General features: G+C 57.8%; 1 protein-coding gene across 1 annotated transcript; it reads left to right on the top strand.

Moving 5' to 3' along the window:
- Window positions 1-41: 41 nt before the first annotated feature.
- On the top strand, window positions 42-13245 carry RHOT2 (ras homolog family member T2). The gene is made up of 18 exons (XM_085319410.1): window positions 42-53; window positions 85-166; window positions 303-346; window positions 2041-2094; window positions 2532-2584; window positions 3131-3239; window positions 3725-3826; window positions 4489-4587; window positions 5058-5166; window positions 5429-5549; window positions 6430-6514; window positions 7727-7872; window positions 7974-8074; window positions 8146-8276; window positions 8775-8855; window positions 9079-9204; window positions 9481-9683; window positions 11169-13245. The coding sequence occupies exons 1-18, from the start codon at window positions 42-44 to the stop codon at window positions 11284-11286; spliced, it is 1776 nt and encodes a 591-aa protein (XP_085175536.1). The 3' UTR covers window positions 11287-13245.
- Window positions 13246-13841: the final 596 nt, after the last annotated feature.

Below are 13841 nucleotides of genomic sequence, written 5' to 3' on the forward strand. Positions count from 1 at the left end.
CGCGGCGCCCGGCCGGCCGCGGCCGCCTCCCCCGGCGGGGCATGGGGAGCTCGGCCTGGAGCTCGGCCTGCCCTTGCTTCGCAGGTGCCCGCCCGCGCCGAGGAGATCACGATCCCGGCTGATGTCACGCCCGAGAAAGTCCCCACGCACATAGTGGACTACTCGGGTAAGGGCTGCGCCCTCCCCGCCGCGGCTCTCCCCGCCCGCTGCGCTCCTGCAGCCCGGGCCAGGCCCGCGGGAAGCGCTTCCCCGTGCAGTGGACAGGGCTGCGGCACTTGGTGACAGCCCTTTTCCCCCTGCAGAGTCAGAGCAGACGGAGGACGAGCTGCAGGAGGAGATCGCCAAGGTGAGCGGGGCTGGACGAGGGTGCTGCAGGACCCGGGGCTGGGGCCGTGCCCGGTGCCCGTAGCCCTGCAGCTCGCGAGTGACGCGCGGCTGATCTCCCTCTCAGCCGCCCGGAGATGTGCGGGCAGTTGGTTATCTGTGGATTAATGCTCTCAGTGCGGTTAGCGTTTTGTTTAATCCTTCACTGTCTTGTAAGCCGTTGTGCTTGGCTTGTCCTAGCCCTCTAGAAGGCAGAGCAGTGGGGGGTAGCTTGCTGCCTTCCGGGAGGTGGCAGGGGACTGCTGAGAACAYGATGTCCTTTTAGCCTCAGGATGCACTGTCAAGAGGGGAGGAGGAGCAGTTGCCAAGCTTGGGTGAGACCCCTGCTCCCAGCCTGAGGCCCTGCGCCTGCCTGGTGAAGCGGTAGCACAAAGGAGTTGGTTTGAGAGCCCTGGGGAGCACACGGTGGGGGGGGGGGACTCCAGGCAGAGAGGAGGGTTCCCGCGTCACTCAGAGCAGCCGTGGAGGAATTATCCAGCTGGCTGGCTGGGATGGCCCCAGCTGTTCTTCTCTGCTCTGGAATTAACCTTGGCTCTGCACTGAGGCAGACCGCTCGATATGAGTAGTAAAGCAGGCACTCTCCTGTGTGTCTCGCATGAGCAAAGCCATTTAATCACTCCACCTCAGATATCTAATGGCCAGGGAGTTAGGCCAAAGGGTGCCTGCTTCCTCCACCCAGACAGCAAGACTATGCAGGGGCTTAAAATGGCTGCAGGAAATCTGCCTAAACCCTTGTGTGTTCTCAGGATTAGCACTAAACTCTCTCCTGAAAGAGCCAGTGATCTCTCTTGTCTGTTTTAAATGAAGTGTTGGTGTCAGCACTGTCTGAACAGGGTCAGTGAGGGGAGGACAGTGGCTGCTGGCACAGGATGGAGCGTGGGCAGTCAGAGCCATCATGGATGGTGGACAGGGAGATCTGGAAGCTGGGGAATTGGGCCTGGAGCATCAGAGAGAGGGGAAGAAGTCATTGACCCATGTTCCTGTGCTGAGCCCAAGGCAGAGAGGAGCTCCCAGCCTGAGCTACCTGTGATGGGGGTGACACCACTGAGAGCATTGCTCTGGAGGGCGCAGCATGGAGCAGGATGTGCTGGTGGCAGTGGACAGGGCAGGGTCTGAAGCAGAAGAGCGAGTCTTTGCCCGAAGCAGCCCTTTGCAGAGCCTGGGTTGGTGGCAGGGGAGATATTGCTGTTTGAGGGCTCTGCCCTGTGCCTTAGTCCTCCCTTTGCACTCTGGCTGAGCAGCTCTCTGTGCTGCTGACTCCTTCCCTTTTTGCCTGTTTTTAGCTGGCCTCTTGAGCAGTATGGGTAGAGCGGCTATGCGTGTGTCCTCTTCTTTGGAGGCACTGAACCCGCAGAGGAGTGGAGATGGGGACAGTGGAGCTGCCACACACCAGCTGCCTGTTTGCTGAAGAGAAATACCCSTGCCAGTCAGAGCAGGACTGCTGCGAGGGAGGGCCTGAGCACCGGCACAGGGCGGTTGGGTCCTTAGTAAACACGTGTGGCTTCTCAGGGGCCTGTAGGCTGTGTGCACGTGTGTGCGTGTGTGTGTAAGCGTGAGCACACGCTCCAGAGCGAGGGGCTGGAGCTGCCTGTCTGCTGCCTGCGGCAGGGCTGCTAGGACCCTCGCTTACTGCCCTCTTCCCCTTCTCTCTTGCAGGCCAACGTGGTGTGCGTGGTGTACGACGTCACCAAGGAAGCCACGATCGAGAAGGTAACGGCTTCTCCGTGGGAGCCCTGTCCAGCCCCACTCTGGGGCTAGCATCAGTGCTGTACCGCAGGGAGGGGGCTGCCAGCAGTGGGTCTGAAAGGACCCAGGCTTTATTAGTGCAGGTGGGCATCGGAGCCCACTCGCCACGCAGGGATTCGAGTTTGAGACTCTTAAGAGCAGATGCAGGCCAAGCGGAGCTCAGGCTTGCTCCCACGCTGGCAATTATCCTCACGTGCMGGGGGCAACAGGCTTGTCGCATCCTTCTGCTGGCAGGCAGCACGCCTGTGTATGTTCTGCCTGTTGGTGCGGGGGAATGCCGGGGAGCAGATGGCTGCAGGGCCCTGCTGACTGCCGCGCTGCATGTGCCGCACGCTGTGCTGGGAGCCGCCTCTCCCTCGCCAGGCTGTTCTGACAGGGCTTTCTCTGCACTTGTCTTTCAGATCCGCACAAAGTGGATTCCCATGGTGAACGGGGGACTTGAAAAGGGCTCCAGGTACCGTGTCCGGTGTGGTCTATGAGTGCAGAACTGGGTGGTTCTAGAGACTGTAGGGTCCCCTCATCACCTTCCTGTCCTGCAGAGGTTGCTCATATCAAACTGGATTTGCAATTTGTGGCCAAACCACTTGTAGCAGAAAAACATGGAGGCTGTTCTAGCTGTGGCAGGAGGGTCAGCGGAGAAGGTTCCTTCCCCCCTGCACCGCTTGCCAGCTAGGCAGGGAGAGGAGGCTGCCAATGGAGTAGAGGAGGGCAGAAGCCTCAATCTGTGTGTGTGGATGGTTTAGACAGAAGGCTGCTGTGCTGGATTAAAGGCTCCAAGCATATTGTTGCTGGGTGAAAGCATAAGCGGGATCAGGCAGTCTGTTTCTCCAGATGGGTGCTCCCAGCCGTGGGAGGCAGGAAAGCTGCTCTGGACCTTGTGGAGGAGGGTTGGGAGTCTCCTCGGCCTGCTGCCCAGGAGTGTGTGTGGCTGGGGCAGGCCCAAGTCTCACAGAGGGGTGGCCTCGCTCACAATCTCTGACACCCCATGTCTCCTCCCCAGGATCCCCATTATTTTAGTGGGAAACAAGTCTGACTTGCAGGCGGGGAGTTCCATGGAAGTCATCTTGCCCATCATGAACCAGTTTTCGGAGATTGAGACTTGCGTGGAGGTGAGGGAACTGGAGGGTTTCTGCAAAGCCTTCCTGAGGGGTAGGAGCACTTGTCTGGTGTAAGCTGGGGAAGCCTTCATGCTTGTGGAGAACTGTGTGGCTAATCTTCTGCAGAAACACTCCTCTCTGGGTCTTGAGGGCCTGGAGGGGATATTCTGTGCTTCGGGTTGTCCTGTGCCTTCCCTTTTGGGAGCAGGTTTCAGTGTCTGCTTACTCCTGCTTTCAAGCTGTAAGTGGTGTTGGAGCCTATGTGCAGCTCCTTTTGGCTCCTGGGACTGTGAAATGGGCACAGCAAAGCTGGGGTGTGAGTAGGAGGTTTCCCTTTTGTTTTTTCCTAGCGGTGGGCAGCCATTGCTCTGTGCTTTGATGTGTCTGGCTCAGGGACCTTGAATTGTCCTCTTGTGGACCCTACTCTTCTCTCTGCCTGTCACCAGCCCATTGCCTGCACCTAGTCAAAGGACTTTTCCTTCCCTTTGTGTCCTCAGTGCTCTGCTAAGAGCCTCAAGAACATCTCTGAGCTCTTCTACTATGCCCAGAAAGCTGTGCTGCACCCCACTGCCCCCCTGTATGACCCGGAGGAGAAGCAGGTAAGTAGCACTGCCAGGAGCTGCTCACTCACAGCCTCTGTCAGGAGTCTTCTTCCCATCACGCTTGCAGGGTCACAGCGCTCCGATCTGGTGCCACACCTTTCTGTTGGGCAGAGAGGGCATGAGGGGGGCTGTAGGGCCTAGTGCTGGCTTAGCAGTTAGCATTTCCCCTCCAGGCACACGTACCCTCTTAGATGCGGACAGGGGTCCTTTTACTCCAGGCTCCTGTCTGACCAAGGCCGGTAGTCTTCTGGTTACATTAACGTGCCAGCTCTCTGCTGGGCTATCTTGGGTAGGAGGGTGAAGAGTTTGACCTGAGCCCCCAGGAACAAGGGGGAAGTAGTACCCCTGGGGGGAGCCAGCAGAGAAGAAAATACATGGCTCTCCATGCTCAGTGCAGCTGAGTGTATCCAGGCTGCAGAGAGATTTGTGAAGACTAAGGGCACACTGAAGCCCTTGTGTTCCAGAGCATGTGGCAACTGTGTTGAGAAAGGTCAGGGAGCACCTTCTGACTCCCAGCTGCAAGCTGACTCTGATACTGGCCTTGCTGGGCCTTGCCCCCAGAGCAGTGCAGGAGGGGCTCTGTGCATGGGGCTGCAGAAGGTGGGAAGGGATCACACTGAAGGTGATGACACATTGTCACCATGGTTGGTCCTTTGCAGCTGAGACCTGCGTGTGCGCGAGCGCTGACCCGGATTTTCAACCTCTCAGACCAGGATAACAACCAGATCCTTAGTGATGACGAGCTCAACTACTTCCAGGTAGGACTGACTGTTGAGTTGAAATATCCTCAGCTCTTTGTGGTAGGTGCCTGCCTATTTGTTGGCAAAGCTCTGCGGTCCCCTTAAAACAGCAGTCAGAAAGGCAGTCCCTCTCCTGGCACTGCAGTCCTGATTGTATTCAGCGCTTCTGGTGTCACACAGGCAATATGCCACAGGGCRCATCTCCAAGCAAATGGAGATCCACAGGTGTCTCAGTCTGCTGAGTTTGGGCCATGTTTGCTCTGCAAGGGGGAAATTGGGGGGCTCTGGAGATGCTGAGAGAGTCATGCTGTATTGGAATGCTGAGGAGCAGGGATTGGGCATGATCCAAGGCACTAATGCCTGAGATGGATGGATTTTCTCTCCTAGAAAGGTCTTTTCTCCTCTTGCCAGGGAAGAAGGGTGCTGGTGAGATAAAGGCCTGTGCTGTGTGCTGTGCTCATGATGACCTTATTTCTCTTGGGAGGTAGAAGTCCTGCTTTGGAAACCCCCTGGCTCCCCAGGCCCTGGAGGATGTGAAGATGGTTGTGTGGAAGAACACCACAGATGGAGTGCAGGACAACGGCCTGACGTTGAACGGTAGCGGCACAAGGGCTCCTTGCTCCTTCCAAGCAAGGAACAGAGGGACCCACACTGCAGGGGGACGTTGTGCTTGCACTCCGTCTCCTCACTCACATTCAAAGCCTGTTTAGTCCCTCCTGTCACAGCAAGTTCAGGCTTACTGTGGCTGCTCAGAGTAGTCCATCTGAGCATCCTATTTTCCCAGGGGAATTGTGGTCCTGGGGGTGAATACCTGAGGCTGAGTGCCCAGTATGTCTGAGCTGCCTGATCTCTCCTGCAGGCTTCCTCTTCCTCAACACACTCTTCATCCAGCGGGGCCGGCACGAGACCACCTGGACTATCCTTCGCCGCTTTGGGTACGACGATGAGCTGGAGCTGACAGATGACTATCTCTATCCACCGTACGTATCCTGCCATGGAGTGGGGTAGGCATAGTGTGATATCCTCATGATATGCAGCTCAGGATCCCCAGCACCTTTCTGGCTCCCTTGTGACCCCCAGGGTTTGCTGCTTTCCTCAGCTGGGTCTGAAACCTGCCTTGATGTTGGTGCCAAGCACATTGTCATATTCATRCTCCTCACCTTCACCTGTGGATAGGACACATGGGATTGGCAATGAATACAGCAGCCTTGGAGCTGTTGACTGCACTGCTGGCTCTGGTGTAGGCAGGGAAGGAGAAGGGAATGAAGATGTGTCCCTGACTTCCCCTGACATCAGCAAGGGGCTTTTGAAGGCTGTTTCGTCTGTGTCTGAGCCGAGCTGTCGAGAACAGTAAGCTGTCAGCCTRGCCCTCCCGGCTGACTCTACAGCTGCTGTCTCTTCTCTGCTCCCTGCCACCCCCAGAGGTGGTGATCTGGCAGTAATGAAAGGGTTCAGCTTGTGAGCTGCCTCATCCTTTCCTTGCTAGGCAGCAGGCTTCCCGGGGAGACAACAGGGCCTGTGCTGGTGGAAAGCACCAGGATTAGTGCTGTGCCCTGCTGAAGCTTGCCCTGAGTGCAAGGCAGAGCGAGGATCGTGCTGTTTCCTTCGCCACTCATGCAGTATGGATGTGCTAAGGAGAGTCTGCTACGTACCATYGAGGCCTTCCCCTCGAAGAGGGGGCTGCGTCAGGAAATAGCTAGACTAGAGAAAGCCGCAGGATTTGAGCAGGGAGATCTGGCATTGCCAAAGACCCAGCCATACGTTGCCATTCATTCAGGGCTTGAAGACGAGAGGTGTTGGCAGCCGGCATGACCCACGGGGCTGTACAGGCAGTCTGCTCACTTCAGTCTCTTCTAGCAGGTTCCGCCTGCCCCTGGGCTGCTCCACGGAGCTCAACCACTTGGGCTACCAATTCCTGCAGCGGCTGTTCGAGAAGCACGACAAGGTGGGCTGCGTGCAGCATGGCCGTGTGTGGGGATGGGGTGCTCTCTGCTAGGCCTGCATATTTGGGCATAGTTGCTTTCCTATCTGCCCTTGTGCTGCCTGACTTGCAGGCAGATGTGAAACCAGCACAGGGCTTTCCTCTGCCACAGCAAGCACTCCCTTCAGAGCCACTTGCYGAGGCTTTGGGAGGTGTTTGCAGCAAGCTGTATGTAGGGATAGTGTAGCAGCTGTGGGTCTGACTGCAGCAGCCTGTCAAGGGCACAGGACTGTGGTCCCTACTCTTGACCAAAGGGCAGCCAGAAAGGTCTAGGCCTCCAGAGGCTTTTGAGCAACTGGGCCAGAGTTAACGTGGAATTGGCATATACCCTCCATAGTGCCTGGCTGCAGCATGCTGAGTAGCAGGGGAGAGCGGGCAGAGCTACTGGCCTGCAGCCACGGAGCAAGTGCAAGGAACCACAGCCCTGTGGAGGGAGTGCCAGGCCTGGAGATAGGGAGAGAAAGCAACTGATTTCTGCCGTGCCCTGGCTCTTTGGAGAGCAGGAGAAAGGTGTGTTGGATCTGCACGCAGCTGGGGTACCATCAGCTCTGTGGTGACTGGGAACTGCAGCAGTGAGTAGATGCACATCCCCACGTGCTTAGATGCGGGCAGATCCTCTGTTGTCTTGCCCTGTGGCACACCAGCCTGAGGGTGCTGCATTGCATGCAGTTCCCTGGAGGCTAGAGGCAGCAGCGGTGTGGCAGCCTCAGCTCCTTCCCTAGCTGCACACAGCCCTTGGGTCGTTGTGCAGCACGGAAGATCAGGCTGGACCGAAGCAGGGTACCGTGTGGTGGCTGGCCTCAGAGGAGCCAGGAGCAGCAGCTCAGGGCTGTGGGCTGAGTGTGAACAGGTCTTCCCTGGTAACAGGGCTGGCGCTGGCTACACCTGCAACCACAGGGCAGAAAGACCCCTGCTGTAGCCTGCCCTGGTGCAGTGATGGAGGTGTCCCTAGGGCTCAGGCTCTCTGCATGCTCAGACAGCCCTGGCCTTGCTTGTAATTAGTTTCTGCTCTTCAGAGYGTCCCTGTGCCATTCTACAGTAGTAATCAAGGTGGCTCCAGTTGTGCCAGGGATCCTTTCTGGACCCTGGTGGTACTTGGTATGGCTTTAGGGAGATGCTAGTGCACGTTGAGGCTTTGTCGTGCCTCGGTTGCTGACTCTTGCTTTGTTTTTGCAGGACCAGGATGGAGCCCTCTCACCCACAGAGCTGCAGAACTTCTTCAGTGTGTTCCCCTGCGTGCCCTGGGGCCCCGAGCTCTACAACACGGTATGCACCACTGATAAAGGCCTGCTTTCCCTGCATGGATTCCTCTGCCAGTGGACGTAAGCTCAGTCCCTCTCCCCTGCCTTTACTCCACTTTGCTTAGCACTTACTGACCTTTTTGGCTTCCCCCCCTGATTGCCGGTTCTCTCTTTCTCTTCAGGCTCATAGCCTACCTGGATGTCCGGCACTGCCTGGAATGCCTAGGCTACCTGGGCTACCCCATCCTCTCGGAGCAGGACTCCCAGACACAGGCCCTCACAGGTAATGGCAGTGCCTTCCCTTCCTGGTACGGCTCTGGGGCCTTCCTGCCGCTCACCTGGCCTCTTTGCCAGTGACCCGGGAGAAGAGGATTGATCTGGAGAAGGGTCAGACCCAGCGAAACGTCTTCCTCTGCAAGGTGCTTGGAGCCAAGGGTGCAGGCAAGTCTGCCTTCCTGCAGGCCTTCCTCGGCAGGAGCCTCGCGGTGAGTGGCTGCTCCCCTCTCCTGCTGCGCTGCGGTGGGCCACCCTGTCTCCAGGCCTGGCACTGCCCGGTGGAGCAGGAGGCAGAGCTATGAGGCCGTCCAGTGATCTGCCACATTAAGGCATCCCCTAGTCCTGGTCAGGTCTTGAGTTCCCAGCTTTGCACAGCCCTCCGGGCTGGTGGCGCCTGTTGGTGTCGCTGCAGTGTCCTAACTTTGTGGAGGGCAGCTGGCCCCCTCCCTCCATCTTCCGTTCGCCCGAGGATCCGGCGGGGTAGTGCCTTTCCCGGGCAGCAGTGACTCCCCACTCCCGCTCTGACCAAGGTGATGCTGGTTTTTCCTGCTTGTTACAAACAGCCCTGTGCCTCTCAGCAGAGGCCGGCTGGCCTCCAAGGGCAGTGTCGGTCTCCTTGGGGTYTTGGGGCGGTGTGAAATGCTTTCCTTTCCCCAAGAATCGCTCTTTTTCCTTGCTGACTGAGATAGTGTTTTCATTGGTGGCAGGCCCAGAGGGAGAACCGAGGAGAGCCGTCCCTCTATGCAATCAACACTGTGCAGGTCAACGGCCAGGAAAAATACCTCATTGTAAGTCTRGGAGAGGAGGGAGTCACTGATGTCTCTGCCTGCGAGCAGGGAGTCACAGCAGGGTTGGCTGTCGCTGCCTATTGCTGCTAGGCTCCCAGCCCCTCAGCTGAGCTGTGCCTGCGGCTGTGTTCACACTGGCACACAATCTGTGTCCTGGTGTGAGAAACAGCCTGATGTCCTTGAGGCAGTGTTTTGCCACGTTGCTTTTCCCTTTCTGCTCCAGCTGCACGAGGTCAGTGCCGACACAGAGCTCACAAAGCCATCGGACACGCAGGCCTGTGATGTGGCCTGCTTGATCTACGACCTGAGTGACCCCAAATCCTTCAGCTACTGTGCCAGTATTTATAAGGTAATTAACGAGGGCCCTGTGGGTTGTTAGTCTTTGAGTGGCAGCCCTGCATCCCCCAGGAGGGTCTCTGGTGCCTTGGGGAAGGTCCTGACATGGGAGCTGGGCTTCCTCTGCTCCTGTGGTAGAGCCTGCGTCTCTCAGCGGCAGTGTCTCTGCTGGCAAAGTTGTCCTCTCTCGGTGCGCTCCAAGCTTCCTTGTGATTCCTTCTCTCCTGGAGATCAGCAGGGCAGTGGCCCGTTACTCACCCCTCGGTGGGCCTTCTGCCTATYTCTGCAGCAACACTATGTGGACAGCCAGATCCCCTGCATCTTTGTGGCCTCCAAGACAGACCTGCCAGAAGCCAGTCAGCAGCCCGGGCTCTCCCCTGCGGAGTTCTGCTATAAGCACTGCCTCCCRCCACCCTTCCTCTTCTCCTGCTGCAACCAAGGCCCACCTGACGCTGCCATCTACACCAAGCTGGCCACCGTCGCCACCTTCCCGTTAGTATCCTTCCTGTGGAGGGGATGCTCAGCTGGGAGCAGAGCATGGGGAGGAGGGCTGGGCCTCARCTCTACCTCCTTTTTGCTCTGCTTTTGTTGTGGTTTCTCTTTAGCTTTCAGTGTCATCGGCTTAGGAGAGTAATTGAAACAAAAGAAGGCCAATTCTTCCCCTGCTCAGAGAGGGCAGAAGGGACCAGGCTCTTTTCTGCCTTGTGCGTCTCTGGCAGATTTATTAGATAAGCTCCTGTGGCAGGATCTTTGCTTTTGAAGGGCAAGATAAAAATTAAGTGAATAAATAAATAAAGCTGAAGGGGAGTAACCAGTCTAGTTTGCTAAGGCCTGTAGAAGGGAGGAGGCAGTTTATTTTATATAAAAGTGGATCACACTGATAAAGAGGGCAGTGAAGCAGGACCTCTGTTCACACAGGCTACGTTTTTGGAAGGAACTGCRCTTGAAAGGGGCAGGGTTAGGAGGATGGCGCAGTAGTGAAGCTGGCCACAGGCGGGTAGGGGSAGACCTCCTAAGGAGAACTCTGTGTCAGTGGCAGCACTTTACTTCAGGAGTGGAGGGGAGTGTAAAGCCGGATCAGAGCACTGCCAGGGGCAGAGCGCTCTTGAGGAGAATGGATGGGTGCGTTGGAAGACAGGACAGGATTAGTAATGAGTGGTTCTCCCTTTAGCTTCTTTTCAATAAACAACTTTATTTTTAGAGYGACGCTTTTTTTTTCCTCTGCAGTATTAAAATTTAAATATTCTTAATATATCTTAGGGTATGTGGTATAAATAAATAACAGCGTAATGGAGGACCAGGGATTGGCTGTGCTCCCCTGATTTAGCAGAGAATGAATAATGGATTTGTCTTTCCTCCTTGGAGAGGAGCACGTTAATGCAGGATAGCACGTGTTTAGGGAGGGAATGTGTATGCTTAGGGAGGACTGGTCCACTTCCCTTGTTGGCCTTAGGTCGATACCACAGTGGCTGTGCCAGCTTTGCCACCCCTGCGAGCCAGCATCGCTGCCTGCATCTGCTTCTCTGTATGCTTGGAGATGTAAATGCAGCTTGACCTAGAAAGGAACGTATATACCCCCTTGCCTGTACTAATTATTTAGATGTTGGTGTGCTATTCTGAGACCATGGGAAGATAAAGCCCACAGTTGTTCCACCAGTGGGGCAGAGCGTCRTCATTTAGCTTGATGATGATGCTGGGTGGCGGCTGCCCCAACTTGTGGGGCCGAGGAGGCTCACAGTGCTCTCTGCTGCACTAATTGGTACCTTTAGGGCCGGGGCTCCCGGCTGAGTGGCCTAGAGCTGCGTTCACCCTCGCGCCCTGCAGAGACACCCCAGCCTGCTGTGCTGCTGGCACTGGAGCGCTCGGCGGCTGCCAGTGCTCCCTGCCCTGGCTGGGAAGCTGGGGAGCAGGGAGTGCGGCGGTGGGACGGCCACCTCTGCGCACATCATTCACTGGCTCTTCTCTCTTTCCTTGCAGCCACTTGAACGCCATGGAGCTGGGAGCCGCGTCCTTCTGGCTCCGAGTGGCTCTGGGGGCCGCGGTGACTGCCCTGGTAGGGTTCACGCTGTACCGCGTACTAGCCAAGAACAAATGAGAACTGCTCTCCACCCCATCCTCCCRGTGACACCAGCCTCCCCCTCCCAGTGGCGCCCTAGCAAGGGGCCCTGCATTGATCTGCTCCCTGGTTGGAAACCCCCCTTCCTCCCAGCCTCGACTGCAGAACCAGTGAAACCAGACTTCTCAGCACCAGCAGAATAGAGCCCCACAGGCGATTCCCTGGCACCAGCCAGCCTAACCCTGCTGGTCTCTGCCGCMTACTCGCCTGCGTGGTTCCTGTACCCAGCCGTGGCAGTGGGGGCCAGGCAGTCTCTGCCTGGGGGCTCAGCCTCRCTGAGAATCGGAGGATCAGCCCCACCTTTTATTCTGATTATTTTTTTATTGCTTGTTTTTATGCTCAGATGTGTTTCAGTATCCGTCAAGCCAAGCACATCTCTTCCCCAGAGAGCTGTGCTGGGCCCTGTTGGCGCCCTCAGTTTTGTGGGATATGTTATATATACCATCCTAAGCCCCTTGGGACTCTGGCAGCCCTGGCATTGAGGCTGTGCCGGTTCCTGGGCTGCTCCAGGACTGCTGCTGAATGGGCTAAGAGGTCCCATAGGGCCTGTCTCCATCGGGAGTCCCCATGGCCCACGCTGGGAACAGCAGCTGTGGGAGAGCTGGGGRCTTACCTTGTCCAGGTCCTTGTGTTTTGGGGTCACTTGGCTCTTGACCCATCCCACCGACCTGTTGGAACGCTGTGGCAGTAGACCCCAGCCCTGGGCTGCAAGGGGAACGAGTGATACCAAGACCTGTCCCAGCTCCCTTCTGTTTCTCGTTTTTGTGCAAAATATTCGGAGTCCTGCAGTGTGCCAGGATCTCAGCCCATCTGCCCTTCCTGCCCTAGCTGGCAGCTTGTCCCATTCCCTCCCCAGCCCTGCCCTGCCCACCAGTATTGGCAAGAGTGCGGGAACCATGGTGAGCGAGAGGGCTGCGATGGCATGGGGTATTTGTTGCGCTCCTGAGGGCTGCCGTGCAGTCACTGATCAAGGTGAGCTGCGGCTCTTTCCTGGCAGTGTCACCATTGAGCTGGTGCCACGTGATGCCATGCGTTGGCTTGTGGGCCTTGTCCTGCTGTCTTCTCCATGAGGGCCTGGCCTGGCCAGCTTTGCCGCTCCGAGGGCTGTCCCAGAGCAGGGTACTGGTGGCATTGCATCTCCTGGCTGAACTGGAAGCTGTTTTTCMCCCTAGGCCAACCCTATCCCCCTGTCTAGCTGGGTGATGGTGTCAGCTGCTAGGCAGCTGACATGACTTCAGCCCAGCACAAATCCAGAGCGCTCTCTCCAGGGGCCCAAAGAGCGAGGCCAGCCTTCGCTGGCCCCTCCAGCTTGGCTCCACTCAGCCTCCAGCCCTCCCGCTCATGCCCTGGCTCTCTGCCATGCCCATGTGGGAGCCCAGGTAAGCTACTGATTAAATAAGTGATGCTAGTTTTTAGGCTTTCAAGCACACTCAGGGTAGGCTTATTTACAGTCAGCTTGTGGGGCAGCACGGTGTTAAAACTAACTGCTTTTCTGTACGTTTATCTATTTATTCCTTTTTTTGTGGCCTAGAGCCTGTGATGGGTTTGAGAAGTCTTGGTTGTACCCAGCTGCCTCCTGTGGGGTGAGTCCTGGGGTGGTGCCCCTGGCTGGGGCGGTGAGCTGAGCCCAGGGGAAGGTGCTGGTGGCAGCGCTGTCCCCTGTGGTGGCCAGACGGGTGGCCCCTTCCCGTGCTGGAGCCAGTCCTCCCATGAGGCCCCTGCTGGCATCTGCGCGTGCTGCTGGCGGGTGGCTCGTGGCATGGCTGAGGCCGCGTTCTCCGTGAGTCCGTTTCCCCCTCTCCGTGTCCGAGCCTGCTGGGTGCTGCTCTGCTAACCAGGCCCCAGCCAGCGCCTGGCCTGGGAGAGCCCTGGAGTGCAGGGCTGACCCTGCTCCCAGCGCCCTTTTATCTACGACAAAATAAATTTTTACACGCCTCCTGGCTGCGTGCTGTGTGCTCCGTCTCCGGGGGAGCAGGACTGCTCTCTGCTGTTGCTTCTGTGCCAAAAGCCTGGGTCAGTGACCCTCGAATCCTGGTGTTCCYGGCCCCCTAGCCCCTCCGGCCAAGGATGAGGCTGCTGCGGCTGCCTGGACGGCAGCAGGGCTGTGGGGCTTTGAGCCCAGCTATCCCCGAGGGCCGCTTTTGGCAGGGGCCTTGGCTCTCCCCTTGGCYGCTGCCTTTGCAGCAGTGTGAGGGGGCCCTTGGGAAGGAGGAGGCCCCCCCGGGCCTCGCATCCTGCTCCCCTGAGGGAGTTTTGGGGTTCAGGCTCGAGCCTGGCCCCAGGGGAAGTGGCTCTGGGCTGCTCAGGGCCGCCTGGTGCTGGGGAACACGGACACCCCTACAAGCGGATGCCAGCGCCAGCCAGCGTGRAGACGGGGAAGGAGGTAGCGGGTCCCCGTGTCGCTCCGCGGGCGCTGGGAAGGCCGGACGCGGCGGCTGGCTCGGCAGGCCTCGGCGGCAGCCGTGCCCAGGGAGCCCTGGCTCTGCGGGCCTCCCCGCGCAGGGTCGGGGCTCCCCGCGTCCCTGTGGCTGTCC

The sequence above is a fragment of the Rhea americana genome, unplaced genomic scaffold (genome assembly GCF_003343005.1).
Source record: "Rhea americana isolate MKP2758 unplaced genomic scaffold, rheAme1 scaffold_589, whole genome shotgun sequence".
Taxonomy (NCBI): Eukaryota; Metazoa; Chordata; class Aves; order Rheiformes; family Rheidae; genus Rhea; species Rhea americana.